The sequence below is a fragment of the Zea mays genome, chromosome 5, assembly GCF_902167145.1.
Source record: "Zea mays cultivar B73 chromosome 5, Zm-B73-REFERENCE-NAM-5.0, whole genome shotgun sequence".
Classification (NCBI taxonomy): domain Eukaryota; kingdom Viridiplantae; phylum Streptophyta; class Magnoliopsida; order Poales; family Poaceae; genus Zea; species Zea mays.
Window position 1 is genome coordinate 194,839,357 of NC_050100.1, and position 24,775 is coordinate 194,864,131.

Below are 24,775 nucleotides of genomic sequence, written 5' to 3' on the forward strand. Positions count from 1 at the left end.
TTCAGAAGTTTATGTTCTGCTGCTGTACCTCGTGCACTCTCTGTTGGGAAGCAGATAAATGCCCAGGCTTAGAACGTAAGCTTCAGGTACACGAGCAAACGACCCTTGAGCATAAGCAAAAGTTTCATGATATGTAGGACCACCGCCATCTCTTTTTTTCCTTTGTTGTGAAAATGACTGCGCTATTTCTGCATCAATCAATTCAACAGCCTGACAAGAGCATGTTAGTCATGAGGATCAGGGGAAGAACAAGAGCTTCAGCTGCTTATCCATTACCAAAGGTAGAAGTGGTAGTGAATTTGGATAATCAAAGTCCAAATGGACTCTAGTTGCTTTGAATGCACTTAGATAGGATCCAATGTTTATAAATTGTATAGTCAAACCTAGTTGTCATGGGACAGACTGGGCAACTAATCATGATTAGTCCTCGACCAGACCGATTACTCAAGCCTAGTCATAGTCATAACTCGTACATATAGTCATCCTAAATATTTCAGGACAAAAATAATATATACAACTATTTATACTAAATAGTATACACAATAAAGCAAGCATCAAGACTACAGGCCCATATCCTGGTGGACCATGTTCTATTGAGGTGGTCGCAGGACTCATAAATAGTCCCGACTCACAGCTTGTATTCCATGAAGTGTCACTGCGCTGGTTTTCTCTGGGCAAATATCCTGGTGGACCAAGTTCTCTCGAGATGGTTGTAGGGCTCATAAACAATATTTGCTCTCTGCTTGTATTACAGGAAATGCCACTGCCTTGGTTTTCTTCAGGCCCATATCCTGGAGGTCTGACTTCTCTTGAGCTAGTCGCAGGACTCGTAAACGGTCTTCGCTCATAGCTTGTATTCCATGGAGCCCCATTGCCCTGGTGTTCTCCAGGCGTATATCCTGGTGGACCAACTCCTCTTGCGATAGCGCTAGGAGCCATTATCACACTCTGCTCACAGCTAGTAATCATTGAACTGACCTGAAGAAAGTTTTCTCCAGGATCATAACCTGGAGGTCCAGCTTCCCTCGAGATGGCAGCTTGAGTCATAGTTAATTTCTCTTCACACCTGGTAGTATATTGGCTTGGTGGGATATCCTCTTCAATGCCTTCGTTAAGATTAATTTGTACCATCAACTTTTCAGAAATCATGTCATTTGTATCTGCATCTGGTTTATCTATCAAACCAAAATTGGGTTCTATTACTTGTATACCATCAAAGATTGCGCTACTATTATTCTCAGTAGTATTTTCTCCTGGGTATTTTTTCCTGTTACTATTTCGAGCTCTCGTTCTTTGAAACAAATATGCAACAAAAGAAGCATTTTGTTAGCACCCAGAGTAATTAGATCCATCACTTACACAGTGCCTAATGTAAGAAAAAATTGTTTCAGTGAATAGGCATGCAGATGGAGGCAAGTGAACTATTTCCTTTGCACCATCTTTTTTTTAATTGAATCAACCAAACCCCTACATAAGCTGATGGAGACAGGAGCTGTTTATGCACACTCAATCCGTTGCCCAGAAGCTACACACAATCTAGGAGACATCATGTCTCAAAATTAAAACAAATCACAAAGGGTCTCAAAATGAAAGCAAATCACAAAGGGGGGATAGAAGGAGAAGAAGCAAACCTGTTTTGCAAGGTTGCAGGCACGATCAGGGGAGTTCAGGATCTTGTAGTAGAACACTGAGAAGTTGAGAGCAAGGCCAAGCCTGATGGGGTGGGTTGGAGCCAGATCTGCAAGAGCAATGTCCTACAAACCCCCCCCCCAAAAAACCCAGAAACTATGAATCACAATTAATAAGATATGTACACCTTCATCCTATCAACATGTACACCATGGTCCAACCTGAGCAGCTTTGTAGGCATTCATGGTGCTCTCCGCAGCATCCTTCCTCTCTGCACCAGACTTGAACTCAGGAAGGTACCTGCCAAATCATCATGTGGAGAAATCAGATAACAATATATACGTGCTGTAGGGTAGGGGGTAAAACCATGAAACACAATTTCACATATTTCAACCATGCATTACAGGAGACAGCACAGCATCGTGCATCATACAGGGCAAATTCATAGATAAGCAACTTCAATGTGCAACATAAATAAAAGGACAACAACCTCACTAAAAAACGTCACAGCCTGCACAACCCCTTTCCCCTTTTTATCTTTTGAACTTTCGGCCACAAATAACAAAAAGTTCAAACAAAAAGACCACACGTTAAATTTAGACCCAATTGATAATAAGAACTCATGCCATCTCCAACCATTTCCCCTATACATCTCCCCTTATCTGTATTTTTTAATATATTTTACTACACTAAACTCCCTTATTCTCCCACTATGTTTTGTCTCCAACCATTCCCCCCTATCCAGCTTCCCCTATACACTACAATCCAGCTTCCTTTATACACTACAGATTAACATTTATTTATCTTTTTTCTTTGAATTAGAAGCAAACAATATTTATAATACCATAATACACATTATTATCATATCACGGGAGTTAATTAGGAATAAGAACCACATAATTAACGTGGAGAGCATATCACTCCCCCTATATAGAGAAGATTCTTCTCCCTATACATACAGGGACATTTTATAGAAAACCTTTTGAGTACTGCGCACACTGCATACACGGTTGGAGGAGGTTTTTACAGGGAGCCTCATGCCCCTGCTACCATACAAAACATCTACGCACAGATCTCAGGTTTTAACTTCTCCAAAACACAATTCCCATGGTATGGACTCCTCCCTCCTTCGCCACTCCATAAATAGATCGCATAGTCTAGACTCTACAGGCAAATACGAAGAATAAAAAAGTGAGATCTGCTAGCGATAATGGTATACATGTGGTAGTCACCCTTCATCTTGATGTAGAAGACCTTGGACTCGGCGCCTCCGGCGGATGGGACGAGGTGGGAGTCGAGCAGGGCGAGGATGCCGTCGCAGATGCGGGCGAGCTCGGTCTCGATCTTGGAGCGGTAGGCGCGGATGGAGGCGGCGTGCGCCTCGTTCCCGCGGCCCTCCTCCTTCTGCTCGATGGAGGAGATGATCCGCCACGAGGCCCTGCGGGCGCCGATGACGTTCTTGTAGGCGACGGACAGCAGGTTGCGCTCCTCCACGGAGAGCTCCTCCCCTCCGCCGGATTTTGGTGAACTAATCAGGCTATATGCCCTAGATTTCTTGATTGAGCGATTGCACATTGGTTGCACAGTCTACGACGGAGAGAAAGAGAGGGGGGAGACACCAACCTTGGCTTCGAGGCGTGCGGTGATTCGGCCATGGAGGGAGTCGCGGAGGCTCCTCATCATGCGCAGCCTCGTGTGGTACTCGACCAGCCTGCGGAAGTGGATGTTGCTCCTACCTCACGTTGACGCACGAGGCGCAACAAGACGACAGGTTGGATCCACCGCACAGCCGCCTCGGCGGGCGGCCGCTGGAGCGGATCGAGGCAGGTCCGCGCGGCGCGGCGCCGGAGTGATTAGGGTTTGGTGGGGGAGTTGGCTGCCCGCCCAACGCACGCGGAGGACAGGAGAGGAGGCGACGCGGGCAGGTGAGGTGCGCGGGCAGGAGGGCAAAACAGGAAATGAAAAAAAAGGCAGAACGCAAGGAGGCAGCCTACCCCTTGCAGCCTTAATTAGTAGTATAGATAGAATACCTTTAATAATTTATAATCTGAATCATTATGTCATAGGTTAGCGAGTTTATTATCAGATAGTCGATATATGGCAAGAGAACTTGCTCATACACATGGTATAGTAAAGTGTCCAATAAAATACTCGTAGGTATGTATTTGGTCATGTATTTGCAGTTAAAATAGGAAACTCATATGCAGTGTCATCATGATGATCCACAGCATTCGAGAGTATGTGATCTTAATCCTGCTCTAATTCATAGCACGACTTCGTTGTGTTCGGAGGGGGAGTTTCTAGATCGAAATAGGCATAGGGCAAATCAAATTCACAAAAATCGGGGACGAAGCGGATGTCAACATTTGTTTTGGAAAAACATATCTGGTGCACATGGATGTTTAGTGCACATGATGCACATATTAAATCATTACCACTCATCTTATATCGAACGTCTCTAGCCGTTTGGTATATTTTGCTAAGGACACCTCTAATATGGTGTGGTGTAGTGGTGGAAAGTGTTATTTGTAAATTATAATGATCAACCAGAGACGTTAGATCTGAGATGAATAGTGATGATTTATTATATGCATCATTTGCACTAAATTTCATGTGCACCAGATATGTCCTCTTGTTTTGGTACCTTCTCCTAGATGAAAGAGTAGATAGCTGATTTAGGAGATGTTTGATTTCTAATGGCAAATTTTTAGTCTCTTCATTTTATTTCATTTTAGTCTCCTGCTAAAATCTTGCTAAAAACGGAAACTAAAATAGAGTTTTAGTTTTTATATTTAACAATTTAGTTACTAAAAATAAAATAGAGGAATAAAAATTAGTTTCTACAAACTAGACAAACCCTTAAAAAAGACTCTTTGTCTCTGGCATTTCTATTTGTCGGAGTCTAATGTACTAAACCATTGCCTTGCATTGCATAGTACCAAGAAGAACTAAAAGCTCATAAGGGCCGGCTCAAGTTGATGATGACCCGACTATATGGTGCAGAGGTTGGTAATGGTTGTCATCAACTCTCTGGTGATCTGCGCGAATTCTCATACCTAGTGCGATATATGTCGAAGATTATTCGATAGTGAATTGGAGTATATCGTGTGGTCGAAATTTGGATGTAAATGCACGAGAGACACAAAAATCCGTACATGTTCGAGCTCTCGATGTGAGACCATAGCCTACGACTAGCCTCACCATAAGCATGAACTCGCTTCCAAAATATAATATAGAATCTCGAAAACAATTTAAGTAACATATTTTAGATTAGTAAAATAAGTATATAACTAATATGATATAGAAAATAGGTTGATTTTGTACAGTAACCTTAAAACGTGAATTAATCGACTATTTAGTACTGACTATATGTTAATTAGAATTTTATGTAATAAATTGTTGTTAAATCGAGTTAACCACAAGCATAAGCTGGCTCGTTTTTTGTTTCAAGTAAAAAAAACAGGCTTGCTCCACGCTCGAGCTTTTTTTCAGCCCTATTGGAGCTTTTTTTTCAGCCCTGGACGGCTGAAATACTATTTACTTGGCGCAAAATAGTCAGGAATAGCTGCGTAGTTCGTCTTGCTCGGTTCATAGCTTGTAATAATCTTTGGCTGGTGTTGGTTTAGACTGCTGTGGTTTATTATTATTTTTTCTTAGAGGGTTGTGCTTTGGGCACTGTCTGAACTCGTGTCTTTGTAAGCTGGTTCTCCCCATCAAACAATTACAATCAAACATAGCTTGATTTCTATAAAACGGGGCCAAACGGTCTTTGGTCTAAATATTTTTTTTATTACTTTACAACATACACCTCTCTGCACTCTTCAGTTCGTCCTATTCGTGTCGTACAACGTCGATTCGAATTCACGATTCGGCCTATCTGTGAATCTTTTGTGGATGCTGTTATCTACAAAAGCATCTTCCACACGTTGCAGCAGTTCCTGGACTAAAGGTGCACCTCAAATAAACGGGTCGATCCGGGGGTCATGCTCGCTTGCCATTGCCATCCCAGTGCAGAGGCATGTTGGGCACATCACCTGGATTTTTGACAAATGATTCATGTGCAATCAGAATCTCTATCGAGGTTCGAGGCTCGGTGGCACTGGCACGAGAGTATTCAGCATGTATAAAAGATCCAATTACCTTTCCCGAGCCTGAGCAATTCGGGCATCTCTCTGTCTTTGGTGCGGATAAAGGCTGATCGCCATCACTGAATGTGGAAACAGGCTCTGTGAGCACAAGAGCGCCCGTACTTGAACAGCGGGCACATGCCAGGTATCCTACAAGACATATGAACATAGAACTGTCACACTGTCTGAACAAACAGTAAATTCAGCTCACATAAATAAGAAGGAAGTGTTGTATGCAAAAGTATATTTTGGTAGTCATACAGAATGCATGGCAAATATTGATATGGGGCCCAAGAGCTGTCAGCACTTCAAATTCATCACAACACTATTTTGACCCAGGTGTCAACATCTTATTATTACTGCACTAAAACTGAGCAAGCAACGAACTTCACAACATATATCAGACTTCAGTGTGAGCTTCAGGCCAACATAAATAATGTTTACACTGGTCTGTATAGCTGCGAAAACTGAATGGCATATGCCATCTTCTATAGAACCTAACTTCATGGTATACGAGCATGAAAAGGTTTTGGAGGAAAACGTACCGGTTCCTAAACAGTATTTGCACCGCTTAAGCTCCTGCTGCTTGACATTGTTTATCTCAACAACCATTAGGGCAGAGATAACTCCAACTGCTCCGCCTGAGAAAGATGCCACAATGGGATCTACCTGGCTGCAGTACAAGTAGACAAATGAAGAGAGCAGTCAGTAGCCATAGCAGATCAGTCTTGACTTCTCTAGCTAGATGATCCTTGATACATTAATGGACCATGGAAAAGTGGTAGTACCTCAACTGCATCGGCAGATGAACGCTGCGGATGAAGTCTTCATAAGACGTGCCCCCTACACCAAGTTTAAGTTCCAGCTGCATGACATCACATCCACTTGTTAAGCATTCAAAGCAATTTATATGGCAAAATAAACTATGATAGTCACCATTAGCGATACCAAAATTGAAAACTGTGACTTACGATTGGTGCAAGAAAACCACCAAACACCATTATCCCAGCTATGAGGGTGAAACATGTGGCATAGTAGACCTTTAGATTAGCTGCACTCTGTTCACATAAGGTAGAAGTTTATACCTTAGTAACAACTAGGCATCAAAGTGTCTGAGTGCTGAACGCCACACATACATACCAGAGGAGGCAAGAACGGAATAAATGATGGAAAATCAGGGAGTTCATGGTCACGCTCTTCATCTGAAATTCCGAGTTCCACATTTTTTATTCTTTGCTGTATTCTCAATCTTCGAATCTATGAACAAAGCACACGGAACTAAGGATATAAGACTTAGAAAGAGCATATGATGCATTTTCTGGCACCACTGCAACCAGAACCAACTATAACAGACAACTAAAACACTCAATCAGTTTAGAGAACGAAAGAAGCTGCACAAGGCATGCAAACATGATGGATATCTCGAGTTTTCTTTTTGTGAAAGATCTATCTCAAGTTTTCTGATAGTTCACATGGGCAGTCATCTAGTATCTGCATAACATGGATGCCCAGAACAGAGTATAACAATAGCACCCAGTTACACAAGGGAAAATTCATTCTAAGCTCGTGTCTTTTAGAAAATACCACAGAAAGAACCTGGCTGAGTAAAATACCATTGAAAGATCCAAACACTGCAGATTTAGCAATCTGTTATTCTGTTTAATTTTGGACTGGCTGCCGTTAAGTTGGACCAAAATGCCCCAGACCATCTAAACACAGAACAGAACCAGCCTTCAAAACCCAGATGATAGCTGCTATATTTAAGCACATATGCACCAATCCTGCTTCGGGGGCTATGCTCCTTGTCTCGCTGCTGAAATCTTGGCTTGGGTGCGATAAGCACAGGTGGTGCCTGGTGCTTGGATGGGAACATAGCAGGGTTGCCGTCCAGGTGTGGAACAGGGGCGAGCGTCGGCCTGGGGCAGAGAGGAGCAAAGGGGAGGTTGTGCAGCACGTGAGCATAATAGCCACATCAATTTGGAGACAGAACCTATAGGGTGTGGTTTAGCCTTGTTATGGCAATCTGGCCAATCTAGCACATGGGAATTTTCTGTCATTTCATGTATGTGTCTACTGTCTAGAGAAAATAAGCAAGGAGAATGTCCTCAAAACCAATCAATTCTAACGAAGAAATAAAATTCCACAATGTTTGTTTTTCGGCAGTTGGAATCAGGCGCTTTTGGTGATATTTTCCAAAAATGCAATCTTTCAGTGCTATAGAACAAAATTTCCCAACACAATCACGCTAAGCTTTAGTGTCTAATTCAAATTAAGTAATACACTAATACTTATGTTTTAGACAAGGGTGTGACCATTTCAGTAACCATGGATGGCAGCATGTTGTTTAATGTTATCTATTTTGACAAGCAATTTCATACATGTCAATCTTACAAAATTAATATTTAACGAAATAAGTAGCAGTATGCGACATAAGAAAACAAATTTAACAAACCTCCTCCATATGCAAGAAAATCTTGTTTCGGCGGCTCCTAATATTATCCTGAATCTCCTGCAAGTCTAGCTTTGCAAAATCTTGGACCGTCTCAGGCCCTTCAATGATGCAAAACCTGCAAAAAGCCAAGCAGGGGCCAATGTTAGCTCCGTCGAGCACAAACCAAGCCTGAATACTATCGATAAATGCAAAAGGGTACAAACAAATATTCATGGAAACTTCAAGGTCAATAGTTTGTCAGCCAGATCCAACATATTAACCTACTTTTCAAAAAGAGATCCAGCATGTCCATGTATTCTTGATGGATTGGGAAACTATGTCCGAACGAGATTCGTCGCACGGGCAATCACAAACCGACTCACTATTCACACGCAGGTAGACCAGCGGAACAACATGTTTCGCTCACGTCTTACAGTTCACCAGCAGAGCTAAAATTACCAGCTTCCTATTCCTATAGAATTTTTTACCCAGGTGACGCGGCGGTCTGGTCGTCCCCGGCCCCAAACGGCGGATTAGGCGGCGAAGACGACGACGATGGGAGGTCAGGGGAGCCGCCGGACGCCGCAGCGGAGGCCACGACGCGCCACCTCCGCGCGAGCGCTGGTGGGCGCAGGTGGTAGGCGTCGGCCCTCGGCAGCCGGAGCCGACCGGGCAAGACCCCGTTGCAGGCCAGCATGCGGCCGGAGCAGAGCATCGCCGGCGACGCTCCCAGCTAGATACTCTCTTGTAAGGGGCCGGTATGCATGCCCTGGGTTAGTACCACCTCGCCTAGCCAAGGGGGCCGTGTTGCACTTATAAGGGCGGGCCTCCCTCCTCTCTCAGCCTAGGTTTTGAGAGCGAGGTGCCTGTCTGAATAGGCTGCGCGCGAGCGCATGAACGCCCGACGCTGGTGATGGTGGGCTTTGGCGGACTGGCCCAGTGGGTGCGTTACAAATGGTATCGGAGCCCACATTGCCGCTGCTGCCTGGGAGAGCTTTGGGCCTCTTAGGGGGGTGGGATGTAAGGGGCCGGTATGCATGCCCTGGGTTAGTACCACCTCGCCTAGCCAAGGGGGCCGTGTTGCACTTATAAGGGCGGGCCTCCCTCCTCTCTCAGCCTAGGTTTTGAGAGCGAGGTGCCTGTCTGAATAGGCTGCGCGCGAGCGCATGAACGCCCGACGCTGGTGATGGTGGGCTTTGGCGGACTGGCCCAGTGGGTGCGTTACATCTCTCCTTTTTCTTCTTTTTGCCTGTGGATAGGCGAGTCGACTCCTCGACGGCGACGGATCAGACGGGAGACGGTTTGGATAATAGGTTGGATTTATCGAAGAGGGAGCAGGCGTGTTTGTGAGTTCTGAATTCCTGATCGATGGAGCACGGGAGCAGAGCGTGGAAGATGAGCGTGCCTGAAGCAAGGAGCCAAGGAGTAGTGGAGCTCGTATTTTAGAGCCCTGTTTTTTTTTTCTCCAGCAAAAATGGGATTGCGACAGGAGAAGATAAAAAATATCGGAGATTAGTGGATTCTGAATTTCTGATGACGAGGCACTTGGAGTGCCGGGCTGTTTTTTTATGCAGATGTAATTCTAACGTACACCTGTTTATCCTACATGTTTATAAATTACCATATGGAGTGCTTCTTTGTTGGAAATAAACATCTAAAAAATAGCAATATAACCGCTCTATTCAGCGTGGGAGCCTGTGCCCTCCCTCCTTTCAACGTGGGTACACTCCTTTACACAATTATATAATCAAACGATCTACTACATAACCTCTTTAATATAAAACCTAGTTTCAATTTCACATTTAATCATTTCCACCTAAAAATAGTAGTAACCGTCGGATTTATATTTAATACACCAAATTTGTACGATTACACCAACATAATTAATTGCCATGTAACTTAGATCGTGTTTATCTAAAGACCACCGAGACTATCCGCGCGTCGCAATTCGTTTATACCCCCGCTGGACAGTGGCAGGCCCAAAATTTAGAGGGTAGGTATTCAAATTTTTTTATAAGATGGTTTTTTGGAAGATTAAAACATGTCTATCGATATATATATATATATATATATATATAATTAATTATATATATATAACCTATAATTAAACACACACGCTATGGTCATAACTGATTCAATAACTAGTCTACTAAACTCAAATTTTATTAAACTATTTCAAAAGTTTTAAATCGAAATGCATTTGTTTGTTGTTGTTCGGTTACTGGCTGGCTGCTTGTTCTCTTTGGCATTTTCCAATCGCTAATGCCCCACCTACATCCCAGTACTGCAAGCAGCAAATCAGGGGAGGTCAAGGTCGGGTGGCCACATGCTAGGTGGGATTGGACATCGGCACGATAGGACCTTGCCCCCTGGTTTTCTGTCCTGACACGCGGTGACGCGCCTGACTATGGTGGATTGAAGCCTCAGACGACGGATGACAGACGATGCAACAACGAGGCCAGACACAACGCAATGACAGTTAGCGGTCAAGTCTATGTACCTAGTTGTGTTGCGGAGCCACAATGGCGCAACGGAGGTACTGGTGTCTCCATGGCATATGGGGCTGCAAGACACGACCACGACTTGGTGGCTGGCCTATCTGATGGCTCTGCCATAGTTTGACTACAATAGGGTTTGAGGATTTTTTTTTGCCGTGAGATGCTGAGGTGGGCTTTACCGTTCTATTAGACCTCATGGTCCACGGCAAACTATTAGGTTATTAGGTATGAGAAATAGGAAGGAGATATTTTGATCCAAATTAACATAATTTCTTTATTTATTTGATTTATTTTTTATCTATGCATATACACTATATATATATGTATATGTACTGAAGTTCTTTTACCAAAATAATAGGTATTCATTTGAATAGCCTTGAACTGAATAAGGCCCGCCCCTGCGCTAGAAAGATAAGCACGCCACAACCTCGCTGTGCCTCCATAAACTGCACAACTAGATTTAACGACACGTATTTGAAGACCGTGCAAGCAAAACCAAAACAATTCGTAACTTTATTAGCGACAGGCATATCGCAATTCCTTTGTGCCGTGTCACAATTGTTTTGTGCGAAGTAACGGCAATAAAGTATACAACAGTACAAGCCCTTACTCTGTGGGCTAGACCAACCCACTGGGCCACCAACCCAAAGCATAGCATGAGGAAAACAGCCCATGGCCCAAGCCCACTCATCCACACCTCCTGCTCAAACCCTAAACTCACCAATCCCCTCCATATAAACGCCGCCTCTAAGGATTCCTCAATGGCCGCTTAGCTCTAGGTAGAACCCCACCCCTCAATTCATCCGCCGCCATGCCAGCGCCAAGCCAGATCTGCGGGCTCCGGGCAGGGGATGCCTCATCGTTTTTTTTCGTTCGTTCTAATCGGTTCTTCGCAAGTGAAGTGAGATGGCAGTGACGACTCGGTAATATTCAAGCTCAACAGACCAAATCACAGGTCTCTCTGTATACGAGATCGATCTGTATGCCGATTTTCCCGCTGAACCGAGCCATCCAAATTCCTTCTTTGGGCCTCGTTTATTTTCTATTCGAAATATTTTCTTGGGGCGAGGTTTTTTGTTCTCTCTTGCTTTTTTCTTTCCACTTGAGCGTGGAACAGACTGTTGCGATGAGGATACCGAGCTCCCTCTTCTGAAGGAATTGAGGACACTCGCTGGCAGAATCGAACCAATAACCATATTGCCACCACTGAGTAACCAAAGGCCCCCTTTCAATCTTCTCGTTTCGTTGTTTTTCCTGCTCCGTATTTTGATTTTGGATAGAGAGGATCACCTGATATATAATCCAACACTTGATCCGAGGTCGGTTTCTGCCCAGCGAGCGATGCACAGACATCCTGTTGGGTAATTTAATCTCTTGTTTCCACTTCCTGTGTTGTTGAACTACGTCTTTGTATTTTTCTTTGTAGTATCAGATGATGAAACCTCGAAACAATCTTAGGACACCTTCTGACACAGTGTTTCATCACTGTGAGTGAGAAGTACCTTCTTTTCTGATGATACAGCAATCACTCTTCGATTATGCCTGTTTATTTACGTTTTTATGTATTTTCTGTTCTTTACCATTGTTTGCTCTAGGCAGGTATCTTTACAACATCGCAATGACATGCAATCCGTACGTGAGCCAATGATGATTAGCATACATCTGGAATTACCGTCAGATTTACTTATGACGAAAATTGTCTGGCTTGCTGAGGCTTAACCGCAAGTAATATGTATTGTACATGTCTTTTGGTCATCTATTATCCAACTGAATGAAATGAAATTTGGGCCTGATGCCACGTCTCTGTTAGCGAACGCATTGACCAGAGATGCTATGATTAGGCCAAAACAAAGTTGTTTCAACATTTCACATGTTGATAGGAACCTGGGGGCTGCTTCTCTATGTGTCCACAGAGCCGGTTAATGTGATTACATGTTTCTACACGAACTTTCGCTGTAGCCACGTAAGAGCTTTTGTTCTGCCAGGCCCGAGAGCTAGCTACTGCTGTAAATTCTTGCGATGCCTGAGCTATACATATTTTTGTGTAGCATTGTCTTCTTGGCCAAGTGTTTCATCCGTCTGCTTGATGGATTTTGATTGCAAATGATGATGAAATGAAGGCTTGTTTCTCTACATTCGCAGTTGCCGCCTAAGAGCTTTCGCCCTGCCAGGCTGGAGAGCTAGTGCTGCCTAATCCTTCCTTGGATGTCTGATGCAAAGAAATAAGAACATTTATTTAGCTGATAGGTTGAATCGTTCCCTTGTACATTTGCAGTTTATTTTGACGTTCGCCATTCTTTATTTTGTTGAGCGTTCGTTCTGACTCCGCCCAATGATGATAGAAGTGAAGGCTTGTTTCTCTACATTCGCAGTTGCCGCCTAAGAGCTTTCGCCCTGCCAGGCTTGAGAGCTAGTGCTGCTAATTCCTTCCTTGGATGTCTGAGGGCAATTTTGTTTTGAAATCTATTAAGCCTTTATCTTGTTCTTCTGTATTAAACAAAACCTTTACAGAAGAGAGACAGAAGAAGGATCAATTTTTACTTGGTTTTGTCCTCATGCAAGAGTGACAGAAGAATATCAATTGAGTCTGGCAATGATTACGGTGCCATACCTTTGCATGGGTAGAATTAGTGTAGTGCGCTAACTCCATTTTATATTGTTATGTTCATATGTTTTTTTATTAACATTCATACACAGATTAAGGAGGAGCCATACCTTTGCACGTGTAGAATTAGTGAAGATAACGACGATACCTATTATTGATATATGAGCATCTATTGTTACTAGGCTTGCATGTGACCGAGCGTTGCGACGGAAGACAAATTGACGAGCCTCCAACGGCTCAAGTCCAAGCGACGTGTGGCATGACTGTAATGGTGATGGGAACACTCGTGGGAAACAGTGTCTCGTTGCAGAGGAGCACGAGCCCAAGCACGCCACCACTCAACGCCATGCGCCATGAGTTCCATCATCTTTTTGTGGGGTTGCCATTGCCACGAGCTCTATGTATAAAATGGGTTGTTCAGATCATAATAATCAAAACAATGGTTCTGTTTTAATACGTGTATTGCCTTCTAAAATTGACAGTTTTAGACAATATTGACAAAACATATATCCTTATCTAATTGCCTCATTCTTGATAAACCCACACAAGAATAGAAGAGCAGAAAAAATATAGATCAAGCAAGCATATCAAGGATATAGTAATTTTAAACAAAATATATAGCAAGTTTTGTGTAGCAGTTCTAGGCATGTCAAATACAGTGACAATGCATAGCAAGTCTGGGCATGGCTATCGAATTTTATTAGATTTGTTTTATCTGACATCAATGGTAAAGCAGTCTAAACAGATATCCTCCAACTCCATATAATATGGGTTACACCGATTTCTAGGGTGCACATCATTTTCCATTGTTGGTTTATATATGCAACAAAGAAAAAACACGTTGTTGCTTTGTAGTCACCTTTAAACTTGTTCTCCCCATGGATTCCTCACAGGAAAAACCGAACAATGTTGAAGACTCTGCTAACACAAAGTTTACCAATAGTGATGAAATGGTAGATGAGAAGCAGAGGGAAACCCTAGATCTAGATAACGAACAGAGATAAGAATCAACTAAAGAAGATTGCAAGATGAGAACAGAGACTCCTCAGAAAGACGACGATCTGCTAAGGGTCCAATTAACCACGGACCATTTGAATGGACACCATGAACACATGCAAGAAATAAAACTGTATTGATAAGCACAATGGCACCGAGTCCAAGTACCTTCGGCAACACTTATCAGTGTATTTGTGACCTGATCACGGTGCCAGTTGGTGCAGCATTGAGGGTGGCCTAAAGTTTTGAGATAGGCCTAAAGTTTTGTGTTTCCCCTACATGGACCTTTCATAACAATCAACCTACAGTCTCTTTACCTGTTTCAGATATCCAGCACCAAATGCACGGGTAACTATTAGACGACCTTTCACTCTATCATTAACAACACACTGATCATCATCTGGATGTTTATGATGCTTCCCATCCACTCATACTATCCCACGACATATAAATTCATAACCCCAAAAGAAAATGGTCTGCCCATTGTAAAGCCATGCTGTTGAACATGTATTCACAGAAGCCACCAGAGGGCATGTTCAACCAAGATAACAAAAAATGTGTTTGAATATTTTTTTATATTATGCAAGCTCACATAAAAGGTCAAGCATCAAATATGCTATAAAAGGTCAACCAACATAAGTGGTTCTCCCCCGACCATGCGACTTTGTAATCCTCGGTGACAACCACGTGGACCCTGTCCTCCCCGGCGTGGCCGTGCGCCCACTGAATGTCGTCCTCCTGGCGGAGCGGCACGACGCATGGTCGGTTCTTCTCCGAGATGCTCCGCCGTAGGGCCATAGCTCCCTGGGCCCGCTGGACGAGCAGGACAGCAGCCAGTTCATGCCGGTCTCCGCCGCCATGAGGTCCGTCCGGGGAGTCCCCTGGAAGCTGCACCCTGATCCTGGACCCGGTGGCCAGTGCAGCGGCGGGACGCCGTCGGGGGAGAACCACTCGGGCGGCCTCTCGAAGGCCATGTCGTCGTGGCTGCCGAACACCATCGCCCACTTCACGTAGTTTATGATTTCGTCCAGCATCACTGCCTTGCCCACCACCTGAAACGAGAAACATTTCCCCTGAATTCAGACCTGGGCACAACAATCTACGTACCCGAGTGACAGCAGGAGCAGGTGCCTGATGTCGATCGAGTGAGTGATTGACTGTCTTCTCGGTTAGTACCTTGTTGCAACCCGACACGAGATCCTGCATCAGCTTCATCCGCTGGCTGATCTTCTCCCTTCTCACCTGAATTAACCACAAGAAGTGAGAGAAAAGAAAAACTCAGCACACGAATCTCTGCAGCCAGCAAGGATGACGATGGCGAGAAAGAACTGTGCAACAGAGCCGCAGGGGAAACGTACCCTCTCCGCGAGGCTGCGGCTGTCCGTCGCCTCGCCGTGCCACGCCCAGACATGGATGTAGTCCTTGGGCGCCTCGGCGAGGGGCTTCGTCGCGCTCTCCTTCCCCTGCTGCTTCTTGCCACCACCATTCTCGCTACTGCTCTGTGCGGCCTTGCCCTTGGTGGTGGGGTTGTTGTCCTCCGCGCTAATGAAGCAGCAGGCGAAATGAAGGAAGATTGATCATGGTGATCACAGATAACCCACCTCCAAAGCTTTTTTAACTTGTGCAGCCGCATAAGCATATACTTTAACCTCTAGGCTGCAACATTAATGAAGAGTGATTAATATTAATCTCTAGTCATACTCCGAGTCCATAACTTTGTTTAGAACACACAAAACCAACAATCCAACAAGATACCAACCTCGTAGCAGCGCCATGCATGTAACGTGGATGCATAAAAAGCAAACAGGGTAATGCAAAATGGTGGGGTACAGCTAAGTGCCATCAATTTAAAGGTTAAACTAACCTGCAGCTGCTTTGCCGGCTGGACTATCTCATCCAAGTTAGAATTTGTTTCCTGCAGTGTGAGAATAAGTCTTAGGAAACTTCTAAGAGTCATGTTACTGAACTAAAGTCGTCAGCTGTTGCAACACTTCATCTTAAAAAGTATCTAACAGGAGATGAAATGTTTGCTGCTTCATTTACAGATGAGTTTTTCCTATAGTCAGTTGGGTGTGAATGAAATAGAATCAAAATGAATCCTTTGATGTGAGCATAAGATAGCTGGAACACATCAGGAATCATATTTGTATGCTCAATACATAGTCCAATAGATAATTAATAGCATCCAATAACAAATCGACCCATAACAACCAGAACCAGATGTAATTTCTAAGGTTGCTCTTAAAACAGTGTCGTAGATAACTCCACCAAGCCACTTTACTGGCTTCATTTATTAACTGTTAGCACACATGAAACATAACTGAAGGACACAGCTATCGAACCAATTGTAAGGTTGCATACTGAAAATTGCTTCTATGATAGCAATAACAGACCAAGCCAATTATACTTATGAGTTCATGCATTAACAGAAGTATACAACACAAGTGATGGACATACTTCAAGTGTCTTCCCATCCAGGGCAATATCCCTGTCATAGAAGCACCATTTGTCGACTCCCAACTTCTCCATGAACTCAAAGTGAGTTCTCACCGCAATGCCAGTTGAAACAGAAGTTAGTTCTTCCAACAAACAGACCAAAACATAACCCAGAAGGCTGGGACTACAGAAGTTAGATTGATTCCACAAGCTTCGCGACCAGATCCGATGCTGGAGGCCACCACCGCCGCCTCCTCCCCCGCGTCGCGGCCGCGGCAGTCGCCGCCGGGGCGGTCGTTTCCTCCCCGCGGCGGGGTGGAGGCTCCGCGCACAACCATCGGCGGTGGGCCCCGGCCCTGTTCAGGGCTTGCCTGCTCGCGCTCTGGTTGTTGGGCTTCGCGCTCGTCTTCCTGTGGCAGAGCACCTCCGTGGGTCGCGTGCGGCTCTACACGCGCTCGCCGATGTCGAAGCACGCCGTGGCATCGTTGGGGCAGTGGGCGGCCTCCCCGCCCGTCTACGACCTGAGGGAGTTCGGGGCGGTCGGGGATGGGCGGACGGTTAACACGGTCGCGTTCGAGTCTGCCATCGCGGCGATCGCCGAGAGGGGCGGGGGCAGGCTCACCGTGCCAGCTGGGCAGTGGCTCACCGCGTCGTTCAACCTCACCGTGCCAGCAGGGCGGGCGGGGGCACGGTGCACCAGGGTAGGGGTCACTTACGCGAGGGCAGGCTGGGGCACGGCTCCATGAAGAGGGCGGACGCGGAGAGAGCCGAGCGCGGCGATCCAGGGCGGAGGATGTCACCTTCCATGGAGAACGCAGGATCTGGCGCGGAGGATGTCGTGGACGTGGATCTGAGAGAGAACGCGGGGATTGCGGGAGATATGAGAGTGGGGCGAGGAGAGATGGTGGACGCGACCGCACGGGTGTGGATGGACGGGCGGGTATTGCGGTAGTGAGCGGCGATTGCAAGAGACAGAGGCGGGGGCGGTTGCCGTGGGGCGAGGAGGCAGAACCGCGGGGTGTGGACGCCTACGGTAGAGACTTAAGGAGTAGTAGAGATTTGTGACAGAACCCTCTCTTACATTTTTTTTAATTTTGATACCCTTTGTGCATTGTAACTCTATGTTAATATCAGTTAAGAGGACTACAAATTTACCTGTTGGGTACAACGATATACTTGTGTGTGCCATGCATCATCCATCTATCTGTCCCCAATATGTTGCAATCTCCCTTTTGTCAACTGATTAGTCTGCTACAATTGCAATCTGCTATCAAGTTCTTTTTGTCCAGTAGCAGTTTTGACAAGAATTTGTATGCTCCTTGCATGCCATGTGTTTTTTTGGATTAATTTTTAAGCATGGAGAAGCTAAACCCAAGAGAAGAAACATCCCATAAAGCACTAAATATCTAATTCAATTGACCTCTTAATGGACACTCTTAATGCACTAAATATCCCATAAAACTAATCCTTTGTGAAACCGTAGAGGCAAGTCTGAACAAATACAGAGACAGTAAAGAATTTATTAACCAGTAGCCTGATGGAATGGATGAGGCATAACCCGTGAAAGCTGTTTCGATCGCGCCCTAAATCATCGAAAGCGATCGACACTCTCCAAAACGCCCCTACCCGTCCCATGCGCAGCGCCCGCACTAGGACGCAGTGGACATCGCCATCCGTTCCTTCCATCGCCCTTCCTCTTTCTCTCATTCGCCAGCCAGGACAGAGCGCAGGCAGGCGCCCAAGCTAAGTGAAAGATCATGCACGGGCCGGGAACAGGAGATGTGCGGTGGCGTTTGACCCCGGCCTGGCCACAGCAGCGGCTGTGGTGCGTCGCCGATCGGTGCACAAAGCAAACGCTCGATCGTGTCCTTGCTGCCTCACGCCCAAAGTCAAAGTTGTCGGCTGTGCTCTAGTGCTTACCACGACCTATGACAACGCTCGTGATTATCACGGCCGTGCAGTGTGTGCGGGACATACCATCGTGTCACGGCCACTTGATTATGACCTTTATACCTCCACATAGGAGCTTAGAGCATCTCTACTTATAAAAATATCCTATAATTTAAAAATGAGTATTTTAAAAAATTCGTGTGTCACAACTACTTATTTCTTACTAACCGTAAAATCTTAAAATTATATTATAAAACAGACCAATACGGTGTAGTATATTTGACCACTATTGTGTGTTATTTTTGAGACACCTGAGAGGTGAGAGCGTGCCCTATAATATTTCGTTTAAGTTTTATGAAATAAGTTACTTCTATAATATTTTGTTATAAATTTTATAAAATAAGTCACTGTTTGAGTAGTATTCGTGTGTAGATGTTTGGACTTTAGAAGCAATATATTTTTGGAGTTGTAAGATAAAACCATGGTATTGAAGAATAGTATTTTTCCTAGTTTTCTTGTAAAAACTCTGTTATGAATACTATAATTTTATAGTTAACATGGTATTTTGGTGTATTTAAAACATCACCCCTACCTAGATCATTGCACATGTATACTAAATACTATGGGGGTGTTTGGTTCATGCATTTTCAAATCGTATCTATTCACAGCGGCATCAAATCACTGCACTCACCGTTTGGTTTGACGCGCTCGTTATTGCTTCACGCGGTATTGGTTCCGCGCCTTTCCAATCGTCATCTACCACATTTTCGGACTGCGCTGCCTCGCTTGGATCCTGCGTGTTGTAAACAAACAAAGCTAGGTAACAATTGCCTTGTATCGGATAGCGCCGGGATGTCATTGCAATCCCGTTGCTGTCGCATGAAATGAACCAAACAACACCTATGATTTAACATACACCTGCATACTAATTAGTATGATTTAACATACTTTGTCTTCAAATAAGTATTAAGATGTAAAAGATACTATGATTCGACTATGTCATAAAATCATAATATTCTAAAATTATTATTTTTAAAATAATTTTCATCGAAACACTTCATAATTTCCCCATCAAACGGGAACGCAACGCGTGCCTCACGGGCATGCTACTTCGTAGATGCCTAGACATACGCTTTGCTCGGCGGTATAGTTCTGATCCCACTTTCTTGAACTGACGAATAAAGCCGAGCCCTCTGTATAGTAGAATGTTTGTTTGAGATTATAATCTGTCAAGATTATATAATCCAATATATTTTAAATTAAAGATTTATTTAAAAATTATTAGATTATATAATTTAGACAAATTATAATATAAAATAAACATCCCATGTCTCTCGCCGTCATTTTTTCTCTCTCTCCAATGTCGACACTAGCCAACGGACAACAGGCAACAGCCACCAGATTCTTCAGGTCACGGGCTCGCGAGGACTCTTGGCAACCAGTACCAGTGCACCAGCACGCAGCGAAGATAACATACTCGCACAGGATACAGACGAACCATGTCTCGCTTTCATGCAATTCCAGTGCGGTCACGGAGGAGGATAAGCCCTGAAAGCTACTTTCGTGAGAGATTTTAGCAATTACGGCGACCGGCGCAGAGCACAGAGAGCATGCACGATGCGGCAAAGCGAACGCCAAAAGCAGCAGCGGCAGTGAAGCAGATCGCTTCAGAATGGGCCGGTGCTGCGCGAGAGCGAGATCTCGTGGACAGATTTTTTTTTAACCCATCCGTTACCACTTTATACCATCGCGCGCAGCGCAGGCATGACCACCGCCATAAATAGGACATCCATTCGGCGGCAAACAAATCACAAGCCCATCGACTTGAAGGTTGAAGCTAGCTTTCGAGCCCAAATCCACGACGCCTAGAAAAAGCTCTGTTGAAGGGTAGGGAAGTGGCATGCAGGCGATGATGGGGGCAATTGCTGAGCAACGGAGAGAGCGGGCGCTGGTGCTTGCTCTCGCCCTCGTCGCGTTCGCGCTGTGCGCGGCGGGCGTCGACGGGGAGGAGGAGGGCGGCGGGCCAGCGGAGGCAGAGCCCGCGGCGGGGCAGTCGTCGCTGCCGCCCGGGTGGAGCGGCGACTCGGGGTCCGCGCATGGGTCCAGCCCTGGCGGCGGTTCGTGGGAGTACGGCTGGAGCTGGGCTGCGGGGCCTGACGGGAAAGGTGGCGGGTTCGGGTTTGGTTACGGAGGAAGCGGAGGTGAAGGCGGCGGCGGAGGTGGAGGTGGCGGCGGCGGGGGAGGAGGGAGTGGAAAGGCATTTGGTTTTGGCATCGGCGGGTATAAAGGCCACCATGGCGGCTTCAGCGGTGGTGGCGGTTCTGGCGGTGGTGGTGGCTTCGGCGCTGGCGGCTACGGTGGTGGCTTCGGCGGCGCCTTAGGGAACGGAGGCGCCGCTGGTGGTTTTGATGGAGAAGCTGGCAACGGCGGCGGTGGAGGAGGATACGGTGGCGGTGACGGCGCTGGTGGTGGTTACGGCAGCTCCGGTGCTGGCGATGAGCTTCATGGCGTATCTGGTAGTGGCGACGGAGGCGAGGCTGGGTATAAGGGCAAGGGACCCTCCAGCGCTGGACTCTGGAGCAAGCGTGGCCATTTCCGCGGCTGGAGGTCGGCGCACAGAGACGGTGGCGGCAACAACTAACTGAAGCTATTTGCGATGTTAATATAGTGCATCCATGGCTTGGTGTTAACAAGCGCGCGACTTGTCGATCGACATGGCTCACAAGTGTCCAGTTTGAGCTGTATGATGGCCCTGGTATACACGTATAGTATAGCAAATTAGCAACTGATGCTTACCCTTTCCCTGACTGACGCCAGTCAGTGCAATCTACGTACTTCGGTGGCTGTGATTTGTACGATAAACCAGCAAAAGGTACTGTAGTGTGATAGTGTCTGCTACCAGTTTGCTACAGCATACCTTAAAAACACTTGTATACTGGCACATGCATCATTTCATTGTTACCAGTTATTATTGACTTCTGAGGAGATGATCCAAAACCCACCCACAGACCACAGTTCACAATCAGCACTGACGAAACGTAGCTAATGTTCCAGGTAATGTAAGCTCAGGTTCCAAAATCAAAAGTAAGCTCAGGAAACTGATAATGTTCCAGGTAATGGACTCGGGCCAGATTACCAGCGTACATTGGGTCCAGATTACGTCCCATCCTTCTTTTTTGATGTGATCAACTGGTAACAGAATTGAACACATCATCGGTATTATAAACTGTCACACCCGGCTTTAAGGAACAAAGTCAGGTGCATCTTATACATGCGTCAAGACAACATATATAATAACAGAGTGTATAGAGATAAATGTCCTAAAACATCAGATTATTTATTACATAGCGGAAGACTTATTACAAAATAAAATAATGAATATAAAACGAACTAAGGATCGTCGGCGCAAATGTCGACTCAGAAACGCCACCTAGATCAGATCATACTCCTCGCCTTGTGGCTCCTCCTGGACCACTTGTTCTTCTCCTGTGGGGGGGTGTGAGACAGCAAGAGTGAGCTCACATACGTTCATCGCTCAACAAGTTGTGGGGAATAATGTGACATGAACTCACCAAAGGTGGGAGTTCATGTAGTGTAAGGCTGATTGTTGACACCTTTTTCGGGCGCCAAACACTAAACAAGAACCGGCGGCGGTGCTCTCTGCACAGGCGCGGACGGTCCGCGACCAGGGACCGGACGGTCCACGACCTGGAGCAGGGGCAAAGGTTCCCTGCCTGACGGCCGGACGGTCCGCGCCTACAGGCCGGACGGTCCGCGCGTGCGCAGGGGGCGGCGAAGGTCGCCGGCGGCGCCTGGATCTCGCTCCCGGGAGGGACCCCGTCGGGGAGGAGAGATCCTAGGTGTTGTCTAGGCTCGGCAGGCCGACCTAGACTCCTCTAATCGACGTAGAGTCGAAGAGAGGCGGAGAATTTGGAGATTGAGAGGCTAAACTAGAACTAGACTAGAACTATTCCTAATGCGTAAGGTAAAAACGAGAAATAGACTTGATTTGTTCGATTGTTGGGGGTTCAATCGGCCGTAGCCCTTCATCTATATAAAGGGGGAGGTCTGGATCCGCTTCAAACTGGTTTCCGAGTTAACCCCGCGGTTTTAGGTAACAAATCCCGCGAGAAACTAGGAACCCTAACTGACTCTGCGCACGCGCGGACCGTCCGCGCCACAACCGCGGACCGTCCACACAGCTCTTTTCAGCTTTCAACATATGCCCCCCTGCCTTTTGGTGAAGGTTGACGAACCAAAAGCATATGAACTAAACCTGATGTAAGTCATCGGCTTTTCAACATGGAGATCATTCAATAAAGCACCAATGTAAAGGCCGTTTCGGATTTTATCTTTCTCGGCCATGACCGTTTGATCAATGGACCAAAAGGAATCGAATGGAGGTGCCCCCAGCCTGGATAGACAAAGGGACTATACATATACCATGGATTTATCATCGTACCATTCCATGTTTGAACAGGATAATATACCGACGATGAGTAAACGGGTGGGAAGTACCTTGGTCTCATAGGATGAATAGGCGATGCTTGTTGTGTCGCCTTTCGAGCCGTTTTGTTTACCCGTTTTGTTTTAGCAGGTGACCGAGGTTTCTTCGTTGACCGGTCACGTAGAACGGTCTTTTTGCTAGTATTCTTGGAGAGCAACTGATCAAAAGTAGAGTTAGTTTTGATCAATCGACCATATGTGCTTTGTCGTTGTGTCTCTTTCCCTTTTAAGGCTTTGTGTGGAGGCTGACGCCTTTGGCCATAGGCGGATTGTTCGGCAGAGTTAGCCAAACCGTCTGTCTGAGCACCGGACCGTCCGCACGTAGGTGTCATACCGTCTGTGATGCTCAGGCCAGGCTGTCGTGCTTGGCTCATTAATTTTGCCTGCCCCCCGGTGCCTCCGGACCTTTTAGCCTTATCGTCCGGAGCCTTTCGAGCAATCTTCTTTTGCGATATATTTGACGTGCGATGATCGTCAATGATGATGTCTTTGCTTTTGCTTCTATCGGCCATTTCGGGCCGAACTAAAATCTTTTCGCATGCGACATCTATTGTATTAACAGGAAATGGTTGTGTGTCCACTTGCATTTCCTGAAAAGCCAACCGGCCCTCATTTATGGCCGATTGTACCTGTCGACGAAAAACATTACAGTCATTGGTGGCATGAGAGAAAGAATTATGCCACTTACAATAAGCACGCCTCTTTAATTCATCTATAGGAGGGATATTATGGGTTAATTTAATGTTGCCATTTTTAAGTAGCTCATCAAATATCTTATCACATTTGGCAACATTAAAGGTAAATTTAATCTCTTCTTGCCGATTCTTTTGAACCGGCTGTAAGGAAGAACATGCTGAAGATTTGGCCTTTGTTGGCCAAATAAACTCAGCGGTATATACATCTGCGGATTCATCATCTGAACTATCACGCTCTATTAGATGTATAGTACGGGCGGCCGATTTTGATGTCTCTTTAAATCGGCTTTCACAGGCTAAAGCCCGCTGATGTAGCTGGGCTATCGAAAAGAACTGGGTTCCATCTAATTTGTCTCTTAAGTAGGATAGCAACCCATTAAAAGCTAGCCCTGCTAGCTCTTTGTCTACAACATGGATCCGAAAGCATCGGTTTCTAATGTCCTGGAACCTCCGGATATAATCATTAACCGATTCTTCGCGTCCTTGTCGGACTGAAGCTAAGTCAGCTAATCCTAATTCATATTCCCCAGCAAAGAAATGTTCATGAAATTTATTTTCTAACTCATTCCAAGAATTAATGGAATTAGGAGGCAGGGCGGCGTACCATGCAAAAGCAGTACCAGTAAGCGATAAAGAAAATAACCGAACACGAAATGCTTCTCCATCAGCCAATTCGCCTAGGTGTGCTAGGAACTGGCCTATGTGTTCGTATGTGCTTCTCCCATTCTCACCAGAAAACTTAGAAAATTCCGGTATCCTTGCCCCTTGTGGATATGGGACAGTGTCAAACCGGTGATTATATGGCTTTTGGTATGATTGCCCTACTCTGGCTACATTAACTCCGAACTTATCTCGAAATAGTTCAGTCATCTCTTCCCTAATTTTTTCGATTGCACCCGGTGGTAGACCACCGGATCCTGGGCTGTGGGGCTCATTTGGTCGGGTATTAGTATACCGACCTT

The 24,775-nt window shown here is 45.6% G+C and overlaps 3 protein-coding genes, 1 long non-coding RNA gene and 2 pseudogenes across 7 annotated transcripts; 2 read left to right on the forward strand and 4 right to left on the reverse strand.

Annotated features, from left to right (window-relative positions):
- Positions 1 to 1,450: 1,450 nt before the first annotated feature.
- On the reverse strand, positions 1,451 to 1,932 carry LOC103645488 (14-3-3 superfamily protein pseudogene; annotated as a pseudogene). The gene is made up of 2 exons (XR_002262071.1): positions 1,851 to 1,932; positions 1,451 to 1,754 (listed from the first exon to the last, which is right to left on the reverse strand). The product of XR_002262071.1 is annotated as a 14-3-3 superfamily protein pseudogene (transcript).
- Positions 1,933 to 2,793: 861 nt separating this feature from the next.
- On the reverse strand, positions 2,794 to 3,204 carry LOC109939850 (14-3-3 superfamily protein pseudogene; annotated as a pseudogene). The gene has a single exon (NR_163452.1). The product of NR_163452.1 is annotated as a 14-3-3 superfamily protein pseudogene (transcript).
- Positions 3,205 to 5,350: 2,146 nt separating this feature from the next.
- LOC100275801 (uncharacterized) lies at positions 5,351 to 9,669 on the reverse strand. Of its 2 annotated transcripts, XM_035967865.1 has the most exons (9): positions 9,413 to 9,669; positions 8,676 to 8,927; positions 8,209 to 8,323; positions 6,897 to 7,013; positions 6,728 to 6,814; positions 6,545 to 6,621; positions 6,302 to 6,429; positions 5,770 to 5,906; positions 5,351 to 5,663 (listed from the first exon to the last, which is right to left on the reverse strand). In XM_035967865.1, exons 2-9 carry the CDS (start codon positions 8,900 to 8,902, stop codon positions 5,586 to 5,588), a joined length of 966 nt encoding a protein of 321 aa, XP_035823758.1. In that variant the 5' UTR covers positions 8,903 to 8,927; positions 9,413 to 9,669; the 3' UTR covers positions 5,351 to 5,585. The 2 variants fall into 2 exon arrangements, with proteins under 2 accessions (XP_035823758.1, NP_001343980.1); NM_001357051.1 differs by lacking the exon at positions 9,413 to 9,669 and having other exon boundaries at positions 5,353 to 5,663; positions 8,676 to 8,967.
- Positions 9,670 to 11,363: 1,694 nt separating this feature from the next.
- On the forward strand, positions 11,364 to 13,746 carry LOC109939992 (uncharacterized). Its single transcript, XR_002262488.2, has 2 exons — positions 11,364 to 11,608; positions 13,473 to 13,746. It is a non-coding gene; the product is annotated as an uncharacterized lncRNA (long non-coding RNA).
- LOC100382768 (uncharacterized) lies at positions 11,425 to 13,224 on the reverse strand. The gene has a single exon (NM_001175478.1). It carries the CDS (start codon positions 11,879 to 11,881, stop codon positions 11,564 to 11,566), a length of 318 nt encoding a protein of 105 aa, NP_001168949.1. The 5' UTR covers positions 11,882 to 13,224; the 3' UTR covers positions 11,425 to 11,563.
- Positions 13,747 to 20,441: 6,695 nt separating the features above from the next.
- Positions 20,442 to 21,577, forward strand: LOC100381739 (uncharacterized). The gene has a single exon (NM_001174544.1). The coding sequence runs from the start codon at positions 20,513 to 20,515 to the stop codon at positions 21,251 to 21,253; it is 741 nt and encodes a 246-aa protein (NP_001168015.1). The 5' UTR covers positions 20,442 to 20,512; the 3' UTR covers positions 21,254 to 21,577.
- The last annotated feature ends 3,198 nt before the right edge of the window (positions 21,578 to 24,775 follow it).

Excerpts from the sequence above, each read along its gene's own strand:
- LOC100382768 (NM_001175478.1), bottom strand. The coding sequence starts at position 11,881 with ATGGTTATTGGTTCGATTCTGCCAGCGAGTGTCCTCAATTCCTTCAGA.
- LOC100381739 (NM_001174544.1), top strand. The coding sequence starts at position 20,513 with ATGCAGGCGATGATGGGGGCAATTGCTGAGCAACGGAGAGAGCGGGCG.
- LOC100275801 (XM_035967865.1), bottom strand. The coding sequence starts at position 8,902 with ATGCTCTGCTCCGGCCGCATGCTGGCCTGCAACGGGGTCTTGCCCGGT. Across the intron at positions 6,815-6,896 it reads TTCCGTTCTTGCCTCCTCTG|AGTGCAGCTAATCTAAAGGT; the intron begins GTATGTATGTGT and ends TTATGTGAACAG. Across the intron at positions 6,622-6,727 it reads GTGGTTTTCTTGCACCAATC|CTGGAACTTAAACTTGGTGT; the intron begins GTAAGTCACAGT and ends GATGTCATGCAG.